Here is a 25,444-nt window from a genome sequence, read left to right as displayed (position 1 = left end):
CACGTTTCGAATTCCGGTAAACTGCGGAGGAAAAACGCTTTGGAACGCGCCATTGTTCCATCAGCTTGCATGCGGTTTCGAGTGGGATCTGCGGAGCGAAACGGCTAACCAGGTCAAGTTGGGATAGATCGAGGCAGCGAACAAGGTAACTGCGCCTATTTCCCTCCACCCTTCCTGAGATACTTGAATATAGATTCGCAGACGTATAGACGGTTTCTATAGTTGATGATACTGATTTATCATTGCTCCAGAGCTTCCAAAACAAGCTGTTGAAGAAAACTGGAATAACAGATTTATGGTTGATCCTAAAAAGTATCTTACTAACAATCCTTCCTTCATCCCTCTTTGACTACTAGGACGGGGCCGGCGCCGTTATTGATCATTTTTTTTTTTTAAAGGGAGTGTATAAGTTTTGTGCATTGAGAATGAGTTGCTAATCCCAAGCTGCATTCTTTTGGCCCTTGTACAAAATTGATGTCCTCGATCAATCACGGAGTAGCAACCATTGGCGATGTGGAACTCGTTCTACTTAGCCACACCAGCGATAACGAAATTCTAAATGCATTGGATGATTTGATACAATTTAATATTATATTTTTATAACCATGAAAAAATGGTGGTATTTTTGAAGACTAATTCAAGCATTTCGGGGTTAATGATTTAAGGTGGATATGAGTAGTCAAACAAGCTAAGCTAAGCTATTTACGACGGAGTTGACAGACTGGTATTGGATAACCTAGCTGGTGTATTCGATTTCGATGTTTACTTTTCAATCTGCAGCAATTATCTCAGAAGACATAAATGTAGCACCTAAACAACTGAGTTACACGACTCGCTACACAAAACCTGATAATCGTAAGTTAAAATTTGAACGATTACAAATCTTTACAAACCTTTACAATTGCTGGTTTTTTGCAGAACAGTAAAAAAACGATACAGAAAACGATACAGCGAATTTCAATCTTCCTCCCCCAGATTCCAACCGCTAAAGGTCTTGATGTTTTTCATATTAATTACGAACAAAATGTCTCAAAATCAAGTGAAAAAAAACGTTAATTTTGGAATAAGGCTATGATCATTTAGTATCCGGGAACTTTATTTCGGTGATAGCTACGTTAATAGGGCTTGGACATGCAAAACTTTAGTAGCGTTGTATTGGTAAACATGTCTATTTTTCATAGATTTTTAAGTTAACGTGTGTTTGAGATATTTACGATGCAAAAAGACATGGTAAAAATAATTTTGTACAAATTTGCTCCTTTTAGGCATTTTTCGCCTCGAAAATTCATCATTGTTGACTTGAAAGCTTATGAACTGTTGAGTTTTTCTAATTTTTTTTTCGGACCAAATGGTTAAGAAGTATAAGGAACCACTCTAGGATCCACACGAAGTTCAAACCAACCATCGAAGTGCAACCCTTGATCTTAAATATGGTAAAAAGTCAATGGTTATTGGGGATAACTGAATGCAGACTCCTTAAATAATGCAACAAATACATTTCCGGCAGGCAAAAAGTGTTGCCTGACTAGTGAACACCAAGTAAATAACTAATAATGATCAGTTCCAAAGATCGCAATCTGTGCATCCGGTTTTTATGCAATATGACAGATGTGTTCTGATGGACAAAAAAAAATTATGTTAATACTGGATTTAAGAGATCAAATTCTTCGAGATACCTACTCATGAAATGATTCCGACCAGATTCCAATTGCTTTTTCCAGGTGAATTTGTGTAAAATATCATGATTTTGTAAAGGTTTTGCTTCTGTGGTAAAAAAAATAAATCAATACATGACTGAAAAAAGTGCAAAGATAGAAAAAAAAATTTATGAAAAAGTAAGAATATTTCTTGAAATAATTGATAAACATTTTTTTTATATTTCTATATTAAATGTCATATTATCACCTTCATTTCCTCCATAGAAAATTTTTCGATTAAATGAATAGTTTTTATAATACACACGTTAGTAACTGCTCGGATTCTTCATTCATAGTCGGATTCATAGCCTTAGTGAGGAGTCGGGGATGCCGTACACTGCCTCTTCTCCACCAAATTGATCTCATTGAACTCATTCAAAATAAATAAAAGAAGCAATTTAAACTTTTTCAACCCATTATCTATATAAACTTTTTTCGATATCCTTTGAAACAACTTCAATCAACGAAACTACAATTTTCCATGCGATTTTTTTTTCTCAGCTTTAATTTAAAAACTGAGGGACGAGTAGGCGATGGCTTGTTGGTATCGCACGTGTTTTTTTTCGCTCCGTCGCGCTGAAAATAAAACTTTTGAAGTTTATTTAAGTACCTAGTTTGTCATAGTGAAATTGTGAATTTTTCTTGGGATTAGTGGATAAAGCATAGTGATCAATAACAACATGTTCATTGTATGCGCCGACCCGATTTTCCGTTGATTTCATCCACCTCCAGTAGTTGACATCGTTAAATGATCCGCTGCAATAGGAAACACACTTCCTGCTTCAACAATTGGTCAGTTCGTTCCATGATTCTGCTTATTCATTTATTCTGAACTGATGATCCGATCCGGGAGTTTCTACTTGAGAATTTTCAGAATTGGAATTTTTTTAATACCCTTAATTGGTTTATAAGGAGATGTGAAGTGATCTCCCACATTTTGCGAGGATCGCAGAGGAGTTTTTTCTTCTGTTTCTAACTCTTTTTTCATCTAAAGAAATAAAATTTCGGAAACATTTTCGGTTTTAAGTTATAATAATGTGTTGCAATTACTATTATGTTTTGAAAAAAAGTGGCTGGAAGGGAAGTGAGATGCGCATAAGAATTTACATGAAATCGTCGTACAAATAAAGGATTCTTCAGACAGTGTTACGCCTTGGAACCAGACGGTTGTTCATGTAGTATTCATTTTATAAATCAGGCTTAAAATTGCGATATTCCCCATAGTTTTTTTTGCTAAAGGCAAATCAGAGGTAAGTTTCCGTATAATATGGATTTTCTTCTTCGTTATGATTCGTTGCTACGACCTCACATTTGAAGTCATGAATGTGTGGTTAAAGTCACAAACTGGTAATTGATTATATCGATGTTCAATACTTTCTATCGCAAAATCTTTTGGAAGAGTTAATTTCGAAAGATCTTGTGATGGTACTAATTTCTTTCTCTGTTCTTCCAATATTTATTTTCAAGAGTGAGTATATGCGCTATATCCAAGGTCAATGACCAGAAATGATGGTGCACAAAAATCCGAAACATGTGGTTTGATGAAATGTTTAATACAGATATGATACAATTACAATTTATCAATTGATTCAATTCACACCGCAATTTTTGGATTTCTGTGCAGAAAAACCACATTTCCATCCACAGAAGGACGAACTCTGAAGAGCCACTATCAAGAAGCATAGAAAATTTTAGCAAATGTGCCTCTAACGTGAATACTTAAAACATTTTATTATCCTGGAAACGTATGGTACTGTTGTCCACGTTTCTTCCTCTCTTGGTTCCAGATGTCTCTGCGTCCAACATTGCACAGTGGGCCTGGCCGAGTTAAGATGGGTAGTAAATGTATTTTTACTACTCACCGGGATGCTGACAAAATCTGGCTGTGTATGTACCATAAGCATAAGCATAAGCATAATAATAGCTTTGATTTTAAAACTGATTTTAATATTCTTGTTTTTTTTATTATTCTGTTATATTTTTCAGAATGTTGTGTGAGTGTTGTTTCTATCAATTCTGCAATTCATTTCTCATTGTGAATTGCCGACATAGAATTTTATTTCTGAATCTAATGTTAGTTCAGAAATAAAACAAATAAATATGATTCTTAGTACTAGAGTTATTGCAATTCTAGTTTCATTGAGTTGCTCTTGAATTTAAAGCTCTCATTCTAGAATCTAGATTATAAATTTTTTTTTTCAAATTTGAAACGATTTAAATAAAATTTTACCCTTTCGTCGAATAGCAACAAATTTGCAAAAAAGAATGTATGAATACTATTATTATTTTTAAAACGATTTCTAAAGACCATTTTTGTGTCTTTGCTTCAGAAACTGATTTTGGAAGATTTGGTCTACCTGCATTCAGAATATTTGTTAGATTTTGCTTATCTACTCTAAAGATATTGCGTGAGGAAATTTAAAACTGGTTGGGTATAATCTATCTTTAATAAATAATAAACATGAACACTGAAAGGTTATTTTATTCTACAAAATTTGAAAAAATAAGGTTACAATTTTTCGGAAATCATTTAAGAAAGCCTTTAAGTATTTGATATTAAATATTTAAATTAATTCTATAGCTTGGTTGAAGACTGCTAAATTATTTGACCTATTAATTTAAAAATATCAAAGATTCAATTAAGTTTAGTTTTTTGAAAATTTCTTTTTTGACAGATTTGGAAAAAATGACTAGAAAAAAACTTCAACCACTTTATCTCAGAAGAAAATTTTTCGCAGTTTGCCGGAAAGTTAATTCTGGAGATTCTGGAATTTCATTATTTCAGTTCTCGTTTTTAAAATTCTAGGCTCATATTTAAAAACAGTAATAAATCATTTAATAAATTTGTACCCTAATTAAAAAAAGTAATATGTAACAAAAAAGTTACATTAGTTTTCTTTTCATTTTTTTTAATCTATGAAAATTCAGGAATTTGATGAAATATCAAAGAAATTTCACGCTGAAAATATGTTTGCTTTCTTCTATTAAAGTGTAAAATAAATTAATATTTTTATTATTGAACAATTAAAAAAATTCTTTTAGAATGTCTGAAATAGTAAGGTTAAGGTGACCTGATTGCCCGGTTTTATCCGGGTTTGCCCGAATATTTAATACAAAATTTGGGTACAGTCTAGCCTGGCCCGGGTGCCTGGATCATTGAAAAAAGCCCGGAATTCGCCCGGATTTATTCACTTTTATTCAAACGAATTATTTTTGAGCAAGTTTTGCATGAATAATCATGAAAGGGTTTTTTTAAGAATTGAATACGATTTAAAATCTGTCGATAAAATTTTATGAGAACATTTATTTTTCATTTTTTTCTTGATTTTTGTTGAGTAATTTTTGGGTTTTGACAAAATTTACCTGGATTTTGGCCAGATTTATGGTCGTTAATTTTGAAAACAAATGCCCGGATTTTGCCAAGTTTTTATATAAAATTGCCGGGATTTGTCAAGCCCGGCTACGAGCTGAAAAAAATCTGGCAACCTTAATTTAGGTATATTTTTTTCAATAAAATTTTCAAAAAAAACTGTAGGATTACATTTCACTTCTAGTGTTCAACCCCACCTTAAGTTGGAAATTATTAAAATTATTATAAATCCGCATCGAATAGTTATTTTCAAGTTTTTTGTTTGCTGAATGATTCAAAAGATGTTGTGATAAGATTCCGTTATGATGACAGGTGTTTGAGATGCGCGTAGCATTCGCTATAGCTAAGAGAAGCTTGAAAAACTAATAAAAACGAGAAAATGTTCCGTTTTACCCGAAGTTTCAGAAAATTTAGCTTCATTTAGTTTTTTTTTGTTCTGAATAAAGGTAATATATATGCAGACTTAAATGTAACAAAGATCCTTGATTGATTTTTTGATAAAAAAAACATTAACCATTGTTGGTTTAAAATGATAAAATAAAAAACCTGCCTAGGAATATTTTGTTTGATCCTAATCAAATATTTTCCATCCAGTTTTTGTAGAAAAAAAGTTATTTGTAATCATCAAATACAACATCTATGATTTTATCAGCAAAAAAAAAGATTCTAGAGGGTTAATTTTCTAAAGCATTGTATCTCTGATAATAGAAAATCTAGACAAAATATGGATCCTGCCTAAATCCTAATCCTTAAAGATAATAAATAGATTTAAAATCAGTTTTGAGTTCTTATGCACCAAAATTTGACAAAATGTCAAAAGCTACATCTAAGAAAAACATGAAAAAACTGGAAAAGGACCAATTTTTCGTAAAAATGATCATTTTGGTAGTGTCAGAAATCTTTGGTTCAATTTGTTTTTGATGTAGCAAAGCTATTGACAGTTAAGTATATAACTTACACAAATTCTGGGTTAATTAAAAAATAAATGATCGTAGTTTAGGTACAAAAGAAGAAATAGAAAGGCTGTTTTAAAAGCGGGATTAGGAAAACAGATAACAAATCGACAAATATATTCAATGCTACCAACCAAAAAAAAAATACTGGAATTAAGTAATCTTGTATGCAATTTTCGGAAAATTTATAAAGTACGACACGATCAAGGTAATCATAGAACTAAAGCAGTATGTAATCATAAAACTTAACTTCTGTAAATTTATGAGCGAAAAAATGGGTTTTTAAGGTTTCACATTGAATAATGATTACCATATTAAAAGATAGAAGGCGTCAAAAAGAAGTTCTACGCTTTCGATGTGTTGATGCGTCTTTTGGAAAATTGATCACCCAAACAACATAACTTCTTTTGTTGGATAAACATTCCCACGGAGTTGAAAATTTTAAAAATTCAAGGGTATACCGACTAGAAAAGTTTATAATTTTTTATAGAAGTTCCGGCGTTTTCGTATATTTTGTACCGGAAAAGTTTTTCAATGACTGTCCGCCAACTGCATCGTTTATGATGTTAAATCGACTATAATAGAAACAAAAAGGTATATTTTTTACCGTTTTTCTGCTTGATGGAGAGGAGGGCGATCACACCCCCCTCCCTCTTAGAACCACTTCGAGACACTAATCAATATATGTACCTACTTTCTAAACGTTAAAAACAAATGTGCTCAGAAAACCGAGTTTGTTGAAGCATGTGAGCTTATATTAAAGTTGCTAAAAAAAACCACCGCTACCCGACAACAGAAAATCTCTAATGCTCACCTGCATCCGATTCCTTGGCGTGTTCGATCGTCAGCTCCACGTCGTCATCGCTCAGATAGATCCGGTTGGTTTCGGCCAGCGGTTGCCCATTTCGTTTCCACCAGAGGTGTGGCAGTGGATTTCCGTCCGCCTCGCACTCCAGCCTAACATGGTCCCCGGCTTTGACGCTTACACTTTCCGGAGCCAACGTAAATCGAGGGGCAGCTGCAACGACAAAATGAAACAAGAGAGAAAAAAAAGTTAGGTACCAACAGTAAGTGAGTTTTAAGACCTTCCCCGTTATAGTGATCGTCCGACTTTGCCCAACTCGGCTTATGTAGGTTGGTAGGGCGCTAGCCAATGTATAACAGTACGAACATGGACAAGTGCAACAGGAACTTTTCCCCGACTCAACTTTCCACCCCTTTTTTCAAATGGCAGAGAAATAGAAAAACAGAGATCCTGCTGGATTTGGCGCTGTACATGGTGCAATAAAAAGAAAGGCAACAGCTGCAGAAAATTCAACCAGTCGGGTGAAAATGTAGCGCGCCCGAGAATTATTATCTATGTGCTGTTAAAAAGCTCGCTAAGCGAACGAAGAAATTTCACTGCAATTTATCCTGATGTTGGAACTCGTTCTTCATGATAATCGAGTAATAGAGGAAATGAAGACATTATGTCTCGGTGTTAAGGTCGGTGATATGAGGAATGCGATTACACGATTTCATTTGACCGATAATTTTGTAGAAGTTTTAGTTGAAAGTTTTATAAATTTAAAGCTGCAATTGCAATACTAGATATGATAGGTTTAAGATGCTGATTGAAGGAAAAATACCATTACACGATTTGCATTCAATTTCTTAGAAGATGAAGTTAAAACATTTATGAATTTATAGGTAGCTGCAGTTGCAATAGTGGATATGATAAATTCAAGCTGCTAGTAGCAGGTGGACAAAAATCATGGAATCCTCCATTACAAGTTCTTTCTTTTTGCTGCTTACTTGCACTAGAAACTTTAGGGGAAAGTGGAGGTTCGTTAACCACTTCAAAATTTGAAAAATATCAATCTCTAACTAGGTTAGGGCAAATGTACCAGATCATGGCCCCTAAGGCATGGTTGACTAGATTTTCCATAATTGTATCCTTCCTTATATGTGCACCTTAGAATGTTCTTCTAGCTCTAGAAATGCAGTAAAAATATGTCTTAGCCTTGAATTTGTGGATAATTCCAGATAAAGTAGTTCAAACTATTGATAAAAATGCTTTTTTTTGTAGCCCCTGCTCCAAATTGTGGTCCTTTCTGAGTTCCTTAAATTGGCCGTCTCTAGAAAAGACTGGAGTTGGAGATTTTTCAAATAAGTGTACAATAGTTGCTGTATTTTGATTCTATTTGTTTCTATAATTGGATTTGAACTGAATCAGAGGTATTCTGCATGGGCTTCTGCATATCAGCGTGAGGCTTTCAACAAAATTGTAATGATATTCATTCATCTATGCGTTTGAAAAGGCTAACATTTTAGGTAAGTGTTTAATAACACTAGGAACCAGAATTTTTCTGTGAATATGTTCAAAGAACTAATTTAGGAAAATTTTGGCATACTGAATTTTAATCATCTGTCATATTTTGTCTATCGCCTCTAGTTTTGATTATATGGAAATTTTAAAATTGGTCAAGTTTGAACAGAATCTATCATTTATAACAGATTAACTTATCAAACCCAAATAATAAAAAAACTGATTCGGATGTTTTATTATCCTTCATTTTATGAAGAATTTAAATTTTGCCTAGATATTCCAGTTTTAGAGAAACAACAAATAAAATCTACAATTTGGAATTTTTTATAGAAAAAGTTACTAATATTTTTTACATCGCTAAAGAAAGTCTTTTAGTATTTATTATTATAGATTTTAGCTCAATTTTAACATCAACATTGTTGAAGACTGCAAAACTATTTGACTTATGATTTGAAAATATCCAAGATTCAATTTGTTTCAAGACTTCTATGAAGTTTCGTTTTTCGGGAATTTGTTTTTGCAGAATTGGGAAAAATATACAAAAATAAAACATCTATTAAATGAATATTTACCATTTTTTTGGAAGAAAGCTCAAAAAACCTAATTGCATATTGTAAATCATCACCAAAATTATTCAAAGTATGTAAAATTAGTTTGTAAATTCAAAGTTTTGTTGCCTTGTGTAATAAATGCTACGAATTTAGAACTGATTGAAAAACTCTAAATTATTTATCTGAATCGTGATTAAAAAATATTGAGTTTATATTATCAATTCTGAAATACGATTCTTATACTGAATTCTGGCTTCGATTCTTCAATTCTTAATTTAGAAATTGAAGAATCGAAACCAGAATTCACATTCAGAATTGTATTTTAGAATTGAATTGAATTATCAATTATTTCCGAGATGCGAAGCTTTTCAAACTTTATTTTCGCTGTTATGCTCACAAATTTCAAGCTAGTATACGATATGTGTGATATAGTGACAAATTTGTAACAAATGATTTATGAAAAAAAATGTATCTACTGATTCCGAATGTTTTATTCCGAAATGTTTACAACAATTTTTAAATAAAATAAAAAATCTTAAATGAAGATTTAATTTCCGATAGTTCAAACTATTCTTAATGAAGACTCCTACCTAATAACTGTTTTGATATAATCAAACTGTCAGATTTAAAGAGTCCAATCTTGGATTGAAATGGATAGGATTGGAAATTGGACTATGTATATGAGTTGGAAGCAGTTTTGACAATATTATTGGTGTGAATCTTGAAATCCAGCCGTGTAGCTTATTTGACTACTCATATCCACCTTAAATCATTGAAAAATATTAAAATCCAGTCATGTTGGTAAAAATTACAAAAAAAATCCATATGTTCAACTTGAGCTATTGCCGAGAAAATATTCGACTGATAACGGGATTGTTTTAATTTTTAAACGGACATTTTTTATGTCTACGTTTAAAAAACTGATCCTTGCCTCATGAACTCGATTTTTTGGCTGTACTTTGTCTATCACCTGTAGTTTTGGTAATATGGCTTTAGAGATTTTATAATAATTCAGTTTTGAATGAAATCAACTTTTTAAATTTGATGAACTAACCAACCTACATTATAAAAATAATTTTGAATTCTTTAATCATTCTATTGAAAATAATACAGATTTTGCAGAGATATTCATAAGATACAATGCTACGAAAAAATAAATTCTATCATTCATTGGAAAAATGTATAGACAAAACTTTTACTATTTCTAACATCACTACAAAAGTTTTGTGTTTTAAGTGTTTGATACTGAGGATTTAAATTAATTTATCAATTTTGTTGAAGAATGCTAAAGCGTTTAACTTATACTCAAATATCTAAGATTAATTCTTCTTAGAAATTTCTTCTCTATTATCTAATTATTTGATATATTTTCACTTTTGCACTAACATTGCTAAACTTTTTTCATCATAAATATTTTTCCACTTATTTTTAAAAGTTATTCCGAAAACCAGAACTTATAGAAAAAATAAATGAACTATAATCAATTTGGATTCTGTGCCCCGAAATTAATCAAATTCCATATACTTTGGAATAAAGATGTATCAAGCACCTTCAAATTTCTAGAACAAAAACAAAATCCGATGAAAATTAACAGACACATGAACTGAATAAGAATGGATTATATAGGATTGATGATCAAGGCCCAATGCAGAGAACTTTTTGATTTTTTGCAAGTATTAGTGAAAGTTATCAATCAAATGAATCACTTTTTCATAACAAAAAAGTGAGGATATGAATTTTCCGGAAGAATTTTCGGCTAAGAAGGTACACCAGAGCAAGTGCAAACGTTCAACATTTACAAAAAATGTATAAATTATTTCTTCATCTATAATTAGACATTTGTTATTTATTTCTTATCAAGGGATCACATGTTGATCCAAATGATTACTTAAAATTAAAATTAAAAACATAACATTAAGTCTAACTATGGGGTTCTCAAGGCCCGTATCACTTTTCTTCGGAAAAAATCCCTCGAAACGTCGAAGTCAAAATGCACCGAGAGACGGTTGAACGATTTCATTGCGCCGATGAGGGCGCTGTTAGCTCCGTAATTGTTCATTCGAAAGGGAATGTACAATTGAAGATCCAGATTTCTAAGACCACAGAGTCGTACAATAAGCGGAATAGCCTCCAGTAGCGTGGGACAATCGATTCGCGATGTCAGTAGGTCGGCGACGAATGAGGCACGTGTTGCTTGTCTGCGAGCTTGAAGAGTATCGATATCTATGAGGCGGCATCGATTTTCGTAGCTAGGCAAGCGAAAAGGGTCTTGCCAGTTCAGGTGTCTAAGGGCGTATAGCAAGAATCGCCGCTGAATAGCCTCGAGCCGATCGACACCGTTCTGGTAGTAGGGACACCAGACAGCTGATGCGTATTCAAGGATGGAACGAACAATGCTGCAGTATAGGCTTTTCAGGCAATACACGTCCTTGAAGTCCTTCGCCACTCTAAAAATGAAACCGAGACTTCTGGATGCTTTGTCAATCACGTAGTTGGTGTGTGCCTTGAATTCCAAGCGCTGATCTAAGATTACGCCAAGATCGTTAACGTGGTTCACACGTGGGTTCGTCTCCTAGGAAGTACTCCGCAATTGAAGGTTGCCGCTTACGAGAAAAGCTGATGACTTCACATTTGTTGCGGTTTAATGGCAGGCAGTTAAGGTCGCATCAACCAGCGAAGAGGTTAAATTGACATTGCAGAAAATTTATGTCGTCGTGGTCGTTTATGGTGTAAAATAGTTTTAGGTCATCGGCATAGCAAAGTTTGGGGACGTCGAGGAGTGAGAGCACGTCGTTGAAATAAATTAGGAAAATGATCGGTCCTAGATGGCTACCTTGGGGAACACCAGAGGTGGCAGGGAACTGCCTGGAAAAGGTGTCACCCGTTCGAACAATCAATTTACGACCGGTTAAGTAACTGCGGAACCAACCCAGTAGCGTACCACAGAATCCTAGGCGTTTGAGTTTTCCGATGGCAATCTCATGGTTCACCTTGTCGAATGCAGCGGACAGATCGGTATAAATTGCATCAGTTTGAGATTTCACAGCAAAATTTTCATGCACAACAGAAGTGAACGTTAGCAAGTTACTTGTTGTAGAGTGTTTGGGCATGAATCCGTGCTGATCATTGGAGATGTAATTTTTGCAGGATGTGAAAAAAGGACCTAAAACCACCAATTCAAATAGTTTGGCAATAGAACATAAAGCAGAGATTCCACGGTAATTGTTAATATCTCTCCTATCTCCTTTTTTTATGAACCGGGAACATGTAAACTTCCTTCCATAGTAGAGAAGATGGCTCTATCAAGCGAAGCTTGAAAAATGAGCCGAATAGGGGTCAGCAAAACAGGCATGAAACTTTTCAAAAATGCAGCTGGTATCCCGTCCGGGCCCGTAGAAAAGGAATTCTAGAGCTTCGCTGCTGCTTTAGAGATGACTGCCTCCTCGATTTCAATATCATTTATTGAGAAGCCCAATGGCGAAACGTTCCCGACGGCACTAGCTAAATGTTCTGAGGATGTTGAAGCTGAAGTGAAGATACTGGAAAATTTTTCGGCGAAGAGATCGCAGATTCCACGATCAGAGTTCGCCGTGATGCCGTCCAAAAACATGTTTGAAGGTATACCAGGTTCCTTACGCTGACTATTTACGTGTTTCCAAACAAATTTTGGGCAATACTTGAGGTTACGTTGTACGCGACGTAGGTAGTTATGGTAACAACGTTCGCTACTTAGCTTTTTTATGAACGGAGTTAAGTTTACGGTATATATCCTTAGTGTAGGATGATTTTTGCTTCTTGTAGTTTCGAAGAGCACATCTTTTTGCCGTCTTCAGTTGTCGCAGTTCAGTCGTGATCCAGGGGATTCGCGTATTTCCGCTGCTAGAGCGTTTTGGAATGTGGCGATCGATGACATAATTCAGAATGTGTGAGAAGGTATCAGCAGCGGCGTTAGGGTTTGATAGATCAAGCTCAGATACCCAGTCGATAGTTGCCAGAATGTAAGAAATGTCGTCGAAGTTAGCATTTTCAAAGTCGAGGTAGAAGGTCGCTGGTTTTCCTACTGTAGCGTTCAGCCTAGTTATTTCAAGTGATGCCAATAGAACAGGGTGATGTGGGACTACTTTAACTAGCGGTGCAGGAGCGAGATCGATGATCGGTAAACAAGATCCATCATTGGCAAAGAAAAGGTCCAGCGTACGTAGCCGAAAAAGTAGAGCAGGCAGGGTCCGGATACAGAAAGCTACAATGGTTAGAGCACCACTTCAAACCGGGCATATTGAAATCGCCAATGACAAGTAAGTCATCTTCTAGAGCGCAGAAAGAACTAACTTCGACGATGCAGCAAGAAAACGACTCAGCTAGGGCAACATCTCTTGAGCGATCGGGTGGCAGGTACAGTACACATACGTACAGTTTCCGGTCTACAAGATCAATGCGAATCCACACAAGTTCCAGATCGCACAAGGATTTGTTGTCGATGAGCTGCGCTGGGAGATTCGACTTCACGGCAAGTAGCACCCCGCCTCCACTGGACTTTTTGCTGTTACGGGAACTGCGGTCACAGCGGAACACTTCGTAATCAGGGCCGAAGATCTGACTTGATAGTGTGCGATCATTCAGCCATGTTTCCGTGAAGGCGATGATGTCATTGCAGGAACACGAAGTAGCGAGCAGGTAGTCGGTCAGGCAGGAATTAATACTCCCGACATTCTGGTAGAAACATCTACAGTACCATTCATAATTATATAGAAATTGGAAGCACGCGCACTGTCACTTCGTCTTTGAATTTCCATAACTTTTTACTCTGAAGATATTTTTGGATCAAATTTTCTGCGTAAGATAGATCAACTAACACACTATTAAAATTTTAGGTTTCCAAAGTTTGTGTGGCCTGAGATACAGAAGTTCTACGAAAATTGGACTTTTTGAAATTTTACCATTCAAACTTTAATATCTCAGAAATTACACTACACCATTAATCGAAATTTCGCAAAGTGATTGTTGAAATATAAAGTTAGCATGTCTAAAAATTTGAAAAGTTCTATTGATAGGAACAAAAGTTACGCGAGGTACAATATATCAGGCATGAACCAATACTTGCAATTTCTTTTGAATTTTGGACGATTCCTGAGAACAATATCTTTTCCATCCACAAATCAATCAAAAATATGTGACAAAAGTAATCAAAAAAAGATAAAATGGAATAAATTATCCACTTGTGTTAAAAAATCAAAATCTTACGATATTGTCTTGAGTTTTTGATTGATATACATTTATTGATTGTTGAACATAGAATATGATTTTCCTATGGAAACTTCGTCCAAAATTCTATAGAAATCGCAGCGTAGTCTCTGAGATATTGAAGTTTGCATGGTAAAAGTCCAAAAAGTCCGATATTCGAAAAATTACTGTATCTCAGGACACACAGACTTTAGAAAGGTCAAATATTGTCAAAGTTATGGAAGCTCAAAGTCGAAGTCGCAATGCGCGTGCTTTCAATTCCTCTACAATTATGAACGGTACTGTACCATTTAAGAATTTCATCTCCAAAATGATTTAGCATTATGTGAGAAAGGTTAGGAAGGGTTGCCCCATGTGTTGAATGTGCTGTGATATTCAAAATTATTGAATGTCTTTGTAGATGAAGGTCTTTTGCTTGAAACAGCATCCAGTAAAAGTGAAGTATCGAACATTATCTGAAAGGGGGAGGCTTAATAGCGGCACGTTATCCAAACATACGGGAAAATTATGCCTGTACTGCAGAAAAACTGCAGATATACGAATGAAACTCGATAAGACAAACAGGAACATATGTATATTAAATTTATTTCAAAGCCTTTAAACTATGTTATGAATTAGTTCAGTAAAAAACATTGAGTTTTCACTTGCCTCAAGAAACGGGACGGTTGTCAACTTAAATAGAAATATCTTTTTGTCAACATGTTTGCATATTTTACTTTCAACAAGAGTTTGTTGAGAACTTATTTAGTTATGCAACAAACGAAAATTGCTTTGTTTAAAACATTTACACATTTTTCTTAGATTTATAAAAGTTTGACTATGATAAAATCCGTTTTCACTCGCCACGGTGTATCTGAATTGAAATTAAGATGGAAATTAAAACATAGAAGCAAAAGTAACTTTTATAACTGTGAATTCATATGCACTTTTTGCTTCAACAATAAAAATATAGTAATATGCAGTATACAGGGCTGGTAGCGGTTTGATAATGAAATAGTAGTGACTTTAGTGACCAAAATTTGAAAAAAAGTGACCGAATAGTGACTTTGAGGACCGAAAAAAGTGACCAAATTGTGACTATGTAGAACGAAAAAAGTAACTTTGAAGTACAAAAAATGTGACCAAATAGATTTTGAAGCAATCAAAATAGTCCGCCAAAGATAATTCTGTAGTTATCAAGTTTACTAAAGATGATTTTTGGTCTGATAAGTGTTAAATGTTCATTGGATTACAAATTTATTCCTTTTTGTATCATGAAAAACGAAATTAAGCCCACCGTCTTCAGTAATTCTTCAGCTTTTTGGCGAAAAAGCCAGTTATCAAACGCGCTTTTTTCTTCTCTACGGTATCTTGAACTTGGTCAGCAGCTCGTTTTTGTGAAGACGCTGTTTCCTAACAACAGGGTTGCTAGCGATTTTTCGTTTTGGAATTCCAAAGTTATTTCCAGGTTTTTTCCCGGTCACTGGTGTAATTCGAAGAAGAGGAAATTTTCAACTCCTTCTGATGAAATTTTTGTCTTTTTTCAAAAAGAGAATAGAAATACATTTTTTTGCTATAATTTTACATTTCGTGATGTAAATATCGAGGTAGTCTTTTTTCTTTCTTTTGATTATAGTCGTTTCAATATCTTCATGTCATTCGCGACTTATATCAATGATGCGGTTGGCGGACAGTCATTGAAAAACTAATCCGGTACAGATCGATGTTTACTCTTCTGCTTGAACTCACAAACATTGGCTCAGGAAGCAACTGACTTGCCAACTGAGCTATATCACAAGCCCACAGATCGAATAGTTAATGAATTTTATACCAAAAACAGTGTAAAATGTATAACTTGTGTTGTGCGCGTCGGATACAAAGTAAGCAAGTAAGAAAATTATTCGGAAACGAATCGTAGGCGTGGGTCCAGCACTTCCAGAGTCCTTAAAAACTACACAGAAAAAAATATTTTCTGTAAAATTACAGCAAATATCCTGTAACAAAAAGGAGCAGGACATTTACAGCAATTTAACAGGACGAAAAAAATATTACAGGTCGGAAAAAAATTCTAGTAGCCTTTTTTTAAGCCTATTTAAAATTACAAAACTGTAAATTTTTTTGTCCTGTATTTTCTTATGCTGGATTGTTTCATTGTTCGTTTTTCGAATAATTTTAAAATCAAATTTATCGTAATTTAAATCTTTCATGTAAATTAATTGTTGAAATTAATCGGTTTTCTCTCCATTGCAGAAAGATCAGATTTTTCGCGGCGGCAGTAATTTTTCGGAAAAATTTTTCGCCAGCCACAAGAGACGCTGACCGAAAAATAATGATGTTATGGGACGAATCGAGGATTTTTTTTTTTTTTAGTAGGTAACCACAGGTGGTAAATCCCGGTTTACGGATTGTATTCCAAGGCACGGCGAGCCACCGCGTCCCCCCAGTTTGCTACTCTGGGTCCATGGGTACAATGGGCAGACTCATGATATACTCCGTGTATACCCCCTACTCTCTAAACTCCACCTGGGGCCGCAGACCTGGTTCCCACCTCGAACTGTTTAGTACACTATGCTTCAATAGTGGGAGGTCTATTCGCGCTAATGCGCTCAAAGGCAATACTCATTAACGAGACCACTTTCAGCAAAACCTCTCATCCTTTCGACTCGACGCCTGAACTCTCCTCTAACGACTTGAGAACCGACATCTCCTCGCAATGACTCGAGATTCCCACACAAACCTCTCCTCTTCGCGACTTGAGGCCTGATCTCTCCTCTAACTACTTGAGATCCGACCCCTCCTCGCATCGACTCGAGGTTTACCTCTCCTCTGCACGATTCAAGGCCCGATCTCTCCTCTAACGACTTGAAATCTGACCTCTCCTCGTAATGACTCGAGGTGACCACTTGTACTCCTCCTCTTGTTGGTAAGGGGTCTGATCCCTCCTCTTACGACTCGGGACCCGACTTCTTATCATAAAGACTCGGGGTTGACCACACAAACCTCTCCGCCTGAAGGTTTGAGGCCTGACCTCCCCTCTAACGACTCGAGGCCCGACCTCTTATCTTCAGGGTTCGAAGTTTGCCACCTTGCCCGTCGTGTGCCAGATCGAGAGCAGCTTATCCTAGACTCGCGCCTGTCACGGCACACGCGCGGGACTTAACGCAACGACTCGGATGATTCCCGACGAAGACGTCATCCTACACCGACTCGAATGGCTCGCCCGGCGTCGAGAGCCACTCTACCCGTGGGTATTCCCCGAACGTGGAATAACCCTTTCCCAATGATTTCCACTGCGAAGAAGGTCATGTCTTATCCCCGCAGCTTCTGTCGTTGGGAACCGCTCTACTCAGATACTCCCCGAAGGTGGAGCATCCTACTCACGAACGCGGCGCACCCACGGCATCCGCTACGCAGAAGGTATTGTCTTATCTTTGTAACTTCAAACCGTGGGGTCGGACGCACTCTACTCGACAGCCCCCCGTCGATGGGGTCAGTCTACTCCGACCGTTGTCCGGTCTTCTTTATCCCCCTTGGTTGGCAACCCTAGGATTTTTGGCCCGCGGATTTTCCTGCCCGTTGTGTGCCAAATCGAGAGCAGCTTATCCTAGACTCGCGCCTGTCACGGCACACATTCGGGACTTGGAACGCTACGACTAGGATGTTTCCCGACGGTGACGACATCCTACACCGACTCGAGAGGCTCGCCCGGCGTCGAGAGCCTCTCTACCCGTGGGTATCCCCCGACAGTGGTTAACCCTCTTCCCTCGAGATCCGCTACGAGGAAGGTAAAGTCTTATCCCCGCAGTTTCCCTCTTAGGAAGCGGCACTACTCGGATACCCCCCGACACTGGGGTATCCTACACACGTTCGCGGCGCACCCCTGACCTCCGCTACGCAGAAGATGATGCCTTATCTTTGTAGCTTCGATCAGGGGATCGGACGCACACTACTCGGATGCTCCCCGCCGATGGAGTCATCCTACACTGTTCGCGGACTGCCGTTGGTTCCAGCTCCTCTGCAGGGCAGTCATGATCCGGGTGAACCCATCGCTGACCGCATGCCAAGTGTTGGAATCCGCACACATCCTCTGTACAACGTTATCTGCTGTCGTGTCAGGCCCACAGGGGGCAAATATGGAAGTACGTACCGCCGCAAACCTCGGACAGACAAACACCACATGTTCGGGTGTTTCCTCTTCGTCACCACAATCTGGGCAATATGGCGAAGCCACATGTCCAAACCGGTAGTGGTACTTCATGAAGCATCCATGACCAGTCAGGAATTGCGTCATATAGAAGTCCACTTCACCGTGCCTTCTACCGATCCAGCTCCCGATGTGCGGGATCAGACGATGGGTCCACCTTCCTCTCGTTGAGCTGTCCCACAGCTGCTGCCAGTTGGACATCGAGTCCTCATTGGCGAGATCTCGAACGTTGGGCGTGTCTCTGTTGTCGTAGCAATAGACATCCTCCTCTAGCAAAACCGAGATGGGCATAACACCCGCTACTACACAGGCGGCTTCGGACGACATGGTCCGGTATCCGCTGATAACCCGCAGGTTCATCAGCCGCTGAACGCTGCTAAGTCGCTGCAGGTTACAGCTTCCTCCCAAGGCCTGCCTCCAGGCCGCTGCTCCGTACCGCAAGATCGAAGTGGTCACACTTGCAAGGATCCGCCTTTTGCTGCTTTGGATAGCCGAGGAGTTCGGCATCATTCGTGTGAGTGCGGCCGTGGCCATTGCCGCTCTCTTGCACACGTATTCAACATGGCTCGTGAAGCTGAGCCTGTCGTCAATCATCACCCCTAGGTACTTGATTGCGCGTTTGGACACGATATTGCACGGTCCAACGGCAATGGTACCTGTTTGGGGTGATTTCAGGTTGGTGATAAGCACCATCTCGGTTTTGTGGTGGGCTAGACGCAGGCACTTGGAGTGCATCCAGCGTTCCACTTCCTGGATAGCTACCGTGGCCAGTAGCTCAACCTCCGCTGTTGAGGAGCCCCTCGCCAAGAGGACTACATCATCTGCAAATCCTACGAGTTCGGCTCCCGATGGGAGGCTCGTTCGTAGGAGTTCGTCGTAAGTGATGTTCCACAGAACCGGGCCGAGTATTGACCCCTGTGGAACACCCGCCGAAACCTCTTGTGTTCGCAAACCCTCGCCGGTCATATACTGCAGTTGGCGATTGTGGAAGTAACTTTCCACAAGCCTATATAGATATGCCGGGATCCTCATTTGGATGAGCGACGACGCAATCGCTGTCCAACTGACACTGTTGAAGGCGTTCTTCACATCCAGAGTGACAACCGCGCAAAAGCGGAGCCCTCTCCTCTTGGTCAGCCTGGCTCTGTCCGCTACCTCGATGACCGAGCGGATGGCATCTACGGTGCTGCGACTGTTTCCCCGAGAGTCCGCCCTCACTTTCCGTGTATCTCTGAAGTCGGTTCTGAATCACCTTCTCCAGGACCTTACCCGCTGTATCCAGTAGACAGATCGGCCGATATGCCGATGGGTCTCCTGGACGCTTACCCGGCTTTGGCAGAAGAACAAGTTTCTGCCGTTTCCACGTGTCAGGAAACACCCGCTCCGTCACGTATCGTTGCAACGATGTTCGGAACATATCGGGGAACTCCCTGATCGCAGCCTTCACTGCGACGTTCGTAATGCCGTCCGGTCCGGGGGCCTTCCTCGGTTGGAGAGACTTGGCGATCTCGCGAAGTTCTTCCACCGTTATCCGCTCTTCGGCGCTGGTGTCCCAGTCATACGGGACTGTTGGCCAGCGGGTAACATCGTGCTGTGGGAACAGCTCATTGATGATGACTCTCAGTTTATCGGGGCACGTTTCAGGTGGTGCACCCCCACTTTTAGTTCTGCCCATGACTATCCGATAGGCATCACCCCATGGACAGTCGTTGGCGTCACGGCATAACTGTTTGAAACGTGCCCTCTTGCTTGCGTTGATGGCCCTGCGGAGGGCCGATCTCGCGCTTGTGAAGAGTGGCCTACGCTCCGTTCGCTCTTCTTGGGTCCTTGCGTTCTGCATCCTGCGCCTTGCCCTATGGCAGTCGGCACGCGGCAGGATTCGAGGATTCTGGTGACACTAATCTGTACACATCAACAATAATCTGTACACATCAACAAAAATCCGTCCGTGATTGTGGGTGATATCTTTTTAGGTTAATTTTGGAAATATATGTGAAATTAAAATTAAAAAAGCGGCGTTTTCATTCTTAGACAACAGTTAAAAAACATGAACATATAGCACGAATTTCTAATATTTACGATAATAAAGCTTAAATTTACATTCATGTTTATTTTTACATGACGGCTTCATTCGGAAATGTATTATTTTCAAATTTTGAAAAAATGCAGAATGAGACACTTTAAAATCAACACAACACGCAGTGAAAATTTTACTTGACCGATCACTAGGAGCGTAGCTATCATTTAAAGGGAGTGCATTTTTTACAACTTTTTAAGTTACATGTTAAGTTTTAATTGAATCTGAAAGCTGGTTGGACAAGGCTCATCAGTAGGTAATTAAACCAACATCCAGCACATCAGTGTCTATAAAGTGCAATTGTTATTGATCGTTTCGTTTATTTCAAATGTCAACTTGTTTTGAAATTCAAAACGCTTCTCAACAATTGCCTCCTTCAATATAAAAGTGATTGAAATATGTACATACATATGTGGTGTATGCATGCGATGTATCTTTTCCGTTTCCCTATTTTTTCAACTATGAAATCCGAATCCAAATCTAGGTTTTTCATCCGCCAGCGGCATTCAGTTCGTTTTTTCATCTTTCTGCATTCCCATTTTTTGTTTACCTTTTTCCGAGATTTCATCTCAAATGAACTATCCCGATCGGTTGAAGGCGACCGGCAGGAACTAAAGGAAAAAGGCTTCACCTGTCTAGGTTTTGGCTGTAGCAGGTATGGCAGCAAGGCAGATGACTTTCCGGTGTTGTCTAGGCATTATTGTGTGCTTTTTCCCCTTTTGTGCTTTGCGGTGATTTTCCGATCGGATCGGATTTTCCTTCACTGTCTCTGTAGGAAGAACAATGTACTCGGAAGTGTCTCCGGTCCTCGAGTATTGGCTACCCTATTGAATGGAACGAGAAAAATACAGCTGGAGGGAGTTGGGTCGGAAAAAGCTCCAAACATGTCCAGCAGTTGTTCTTCCTTGAAACATTACCCTCTATGGAAGCATACATTTAAGTCTGGGTTAGGTCTCTGGTTCTATGGCTGAGTCCGGAGAATGGTTTGGAGCAAAAGTAAAAAAAACGGAATCCTCACCATAAATAATAACATACCGGACAGCAAAAGACCTTCCGGAGAAGCGGAAAGACGGGTAGGAGGGCGGATGGTGACTATCCAATGTTAAGTTGTATCGGGCTAGTTTTGTGGGCAGTTGCCGGAAAAAAATCGAACCGCTCGCTTGTAACAGACGACAGAAAAGAGAGACCTAAAGCGATAATGGGTATTATGATTGATGGAGATATTCGTTTTTGCAACTATAGTCTTGTTATTTTGAGCTGATTTTAAAGGGACAGAATGACTCGAAGTTTCTTGAAGGTCGGTGAGCTAGAACCTTTAAGCCTAAAACTGTCTGGAAAGGTATCTGTTGCTTTTTTCTAAAGCTATTTTAGAATTGATCTTCTCTATCGTTCGAAACTTCATTGGTATTGTATTATAGATGACTCTTAAACTTTTGAAGATTTTGTTAAATAGCAAATAAATACAAAGTTCGAAGTTTTGCAAAAAAAAACTTGAATGAATGAGTTCATCTTCAGACTTTTATTTACTTAATTTTAATTTACTTTTAATAATTTCAAAAATGTTCCAACTCCACCCATCATAGAGTGATGAATTTTTCGGATGAAATATTTTTTCTCCGACACTCGTCGCCATCTGATTCCCATCACATAGCGCAGCATTGACTTTGATATTTTATGAGCAGTTCGAATTCTTCTTTACGATCTTCTTCAAAGTTCTCAACTCCTTCAGTGCTACAAGACGACGACCAACAAAACCGGCCCAAGAATTTCAGTCCATGATTGAATATCCGAATGCGGGTGGAAAGGTTAAGCCAGATGGTTTTGCAATACCAACTGTTCTGGTCTGCTATCGGATCTAAGGTGCGGGAAAAAAGGCTGCTGGCAGTTGGAGGGAGGCAAGTTGGAGATTCCGAGTAGTGAAATTTATTCATGTTCTCATGCTTGGTACTTCCAGTTAGCCAGCATCCGGGCTTATGTGAGACTTTACAGCAGGAATGAAATTCATACTTCCATTGGAATTCAAGATAGTTTTGCTGCTGCGATGGAGTGGGGCTATCTTCGATAGCATGTTTTGATCTTAGAGATAGGGTGTGCATTCCGTTAGGAGGTATTTTGGTCACACTGTACAATTTTTCAATTTTATTTCTAAGATTTTTTTTAGATCAAAATTGCTGGAAATAATTGCGGTGCGTAAAAAACCAATCCAATTAGTTTGTGAATAAATCGATAAGCTCAAAGTGAGCCGATTTAAATCTTCATATGGAGAGTGGCTCCAGAGAGTAATTATTTTGAATGTTATTCCTGATATTGTAAACCAAATATCAGGTAAAGTAAATCTAGGCAGATTCCACTAGGTTTGCAAAGTTTAGAATGAACAATTTAATCCAAACCGTCATATTGGCGATGATTGTCTCATTCAAATTTTCATAGATTTCTCTCTAGAGCCACCACAGCTGTAACGTTGAAATAAGGAGGATCTCAGTTCACGAAACGCATTAAAATTATTTTATTTATGTAACTGCTAAACAGTTGTAGTTATCGCTGAAAGCGTTTAGATTAGTTTCTACTAAAATAGCAGAATCAGCTGCTAACTAATTCAAATCACAGCTTGTATTTTTCGTTTATTTATCTATCCCTACATCTCTACAGCCATAGGAGAGGTTGCAAAAATACAAAATTCTGGAAATAATACAGTGAGAATCGAACTCACTGCAACAATGGCTTGCCAGTCCGTTATCCTATTCAATGCACCATCCGAGTCAGTTAGCAAACCGCCGATTACCAAAAAACGCATTGCATTGGTCGTCTACCGTTTGGTCGGTGCTTTTTTTCATCCTCCTTTGTCTTTGATGGGGAAAGGAAGATAATGGGTGGGAAATGGAGTGGGAATGGGAAACTGGAAACTGTTTTCTATTGCTGCCCGGTTTACATACACACGCACAGCTCATCTTGGCTGGTGATTTTTTGCCGTCGCCGCGTCGGTATGAAACATGGAATGTTTTTTTTATAATGCCGGTTCACATACACACACAGCGCTCGATACATTATTCGACAATGTACTTACTGGCTGATTGTTTCCATCCCGCTTTGTCGCGTGATAAGATAGGGGATATGTATTAGGAGGTATTCGGTTCTTTTAATCATTTGCAATGCGGTAGCGCTGGGACGACAATGCCAGTTATTAGAAAGTTTGTTAATGCCAATCCGCCATAGAATCACTGATAGAATCTTATACCGATAATTTCACCACCTGTTTTTGAATCGGAGTAATTGCGTAGCAATTTCATTCTCCCGTATGCGGCTCTTCTTAACATCATTTTATTTCCTTGAAAGATCTGGTGTGATTCTTGACAAACGGCTACCTGGGCTTATCTAATGTTTGAAGAGTGTAGCTTGGTTCGTTCTTTCCTTCAGCACGCGCCACTGTCTTCGCCAATTTGCTCTCATAGAGAACGGATTGTCCAGCAGTTGTTGGAAGCTCCTCAACTCAACGTACGACCACAAAGTTAAATAAAAGATCGTAAACTCCTCTCCGACTGAACACAGATTTTTAGTTTATTTATATTATTTCATCAATCGAGGATTTAGATCTCGTCTAGAAATTTTAGTTTCAGAAATACAACACCTTTTTTGTTTTCCTTGCAAAACGATACGTATGTAAATCAATTGGTGGGTAATTGTTTCATGTATGCACAACATAATTGAAGACACCTAAACTGTATTTTTTGTGGCTATAATCCAAAGAAATTAAAAAAAAAATCAATATATGCAGCATATAACTTCTAAGTTCAGCTTTTTCAGGCACTAAGTGATTTTTTTCGAGCACTTAAAGCATAGTTCATCTTAAATTTGAACCGTTGTATACTATACCACAGCGCTTCTAGTGGTCGTTTCGTTTTGTTTCACGTGGCGAAAGCAGCGAGACGAATATTAATTTTAAACACCCACATCAAAAGCACATGGCACATGGCTAGCGAACGGTAGACAATGTGCAACTCGAGACCCCATACACCCAACCTTCGGGTAGTGATCATATCACCTCTTGTCTGTAACTCCGTTTCTCTACCTCCCCGTGGTGCTAGCTGGGGTGCGAGCAACCTTAGCGGAGATCGGGTACCCAACCCCGGTGGATGCTTTGGTCGCATGCAGACTGAGTTAAGGGGCTTCGTACGCGTCTGTTCTCCATGTCAGGGGCGGCGTGCGGAGTGCAACAACGTCCTGATGGTGTTAGGGACCCAAAACAGCAACATCACGACGGTCCTCCTGAGAGATAGTGGGGTTAGCTGCGGGCCTTGCGAGCCCGTGACTACAAGAAAAAACATAGGCAACGAACAACGAACAACAAATTTCGGATGGAAATCGGCAAAGACCCACGCGACGAAAAGGGACTAGCGATTGGAAACTTGGAACATGGAACTGCCGATCTCTAAATTTTGTGGGCAGTACCCACGGCTCTCCAACGAATTGAAGAGCCTCAAAATCGACATCGTAGCGCTGCAGGATGTATGCTGGAAGGGCTCCACGGTACGAACGTACCCAGATGGTCGTGCCATCTACCAGAGCTGCGGCAACACACACGAGCTCGGAACAGCTTTTATAGTGATGGGAAAGATGCAAAAGCGCGTGATCGGGTCGTGGCCGATCAACTCACGAATGTGCCGGTTGAGAATCAAGAGCCGGTTCTTCAACATCAGCATCATCAACGTGCACGACCCTCACCTCGGAAGTACCGGTGACGACAAAGACGAATTTTACGCGCAGCTGGAGCGTGAATACGCCCGTTGCCCAAAACATGATATCAAGATCGTCATCGGGGGTTTTAATGCTCGGGTCGGCCAGGAGGAAGAATTCAAACCGACAATTGGAAGGTTCAGTGCGCACCAGCTGACCAACGAAAACGGCCTCAGACTAATTGATTTCGCCGCCTCCAAACGAATGGCCGTACGTAGTACCTTTTTCCAGCACCGCCTCCCACACAAGTACACCTGGAGATCACCGTACCAAACTCAATCACAGATCGACCACGTTTTGATTGACAGCCGGCACTTCTCGGACATCATCGAC

At 38.9% G+C, this 25,444-nt stretch overlaps 1 protein-coding gene across 2 annotated transcripts in view; it reads right to left on the bottom strand.

Annotated features, from left to right (window-relative positions):
* LOC129750854 (peroxidasin) overlaps nucleotides 1–25,444 on the bottom strand; it is a 596,804-nt gene that overhangs the window by 106,565 nt on the left and 464,795 nt on the right. For both annotated transcript variants that reach the window (XM_055745956.1, XM_055745957.1), the window contains one exon: nucleotides 6,835–7,038. In XM_055745956.1, the coding sequence (XP_055601931.1) occupies nucleotides 6,835–7,038 (204 nt within the window). The remainder of the gene's footprint in view (nucleotides 1–6,834; nucleotides 7,039–25,444) is intronic.

Source organism: Uranotaenia lowii, chromosome 3 (assembly GCF_029784155.1).
Source record: "Uranotaenia lowii strain MFRU-FL chromosome 3, ASM2978415v1, whole genome shotgun sequence".
NCBI lineage: Eukaryota > Metazoa > Arthropoda > Insecta > Diptera > Culicidae > Uranotaenia > Uranotaenia lowii.
The sequence above is the reverse complement of the archived record's forward strand: the minus strand, read 5'-3'. Positions and strand labels throughout refer to the sequence as shown.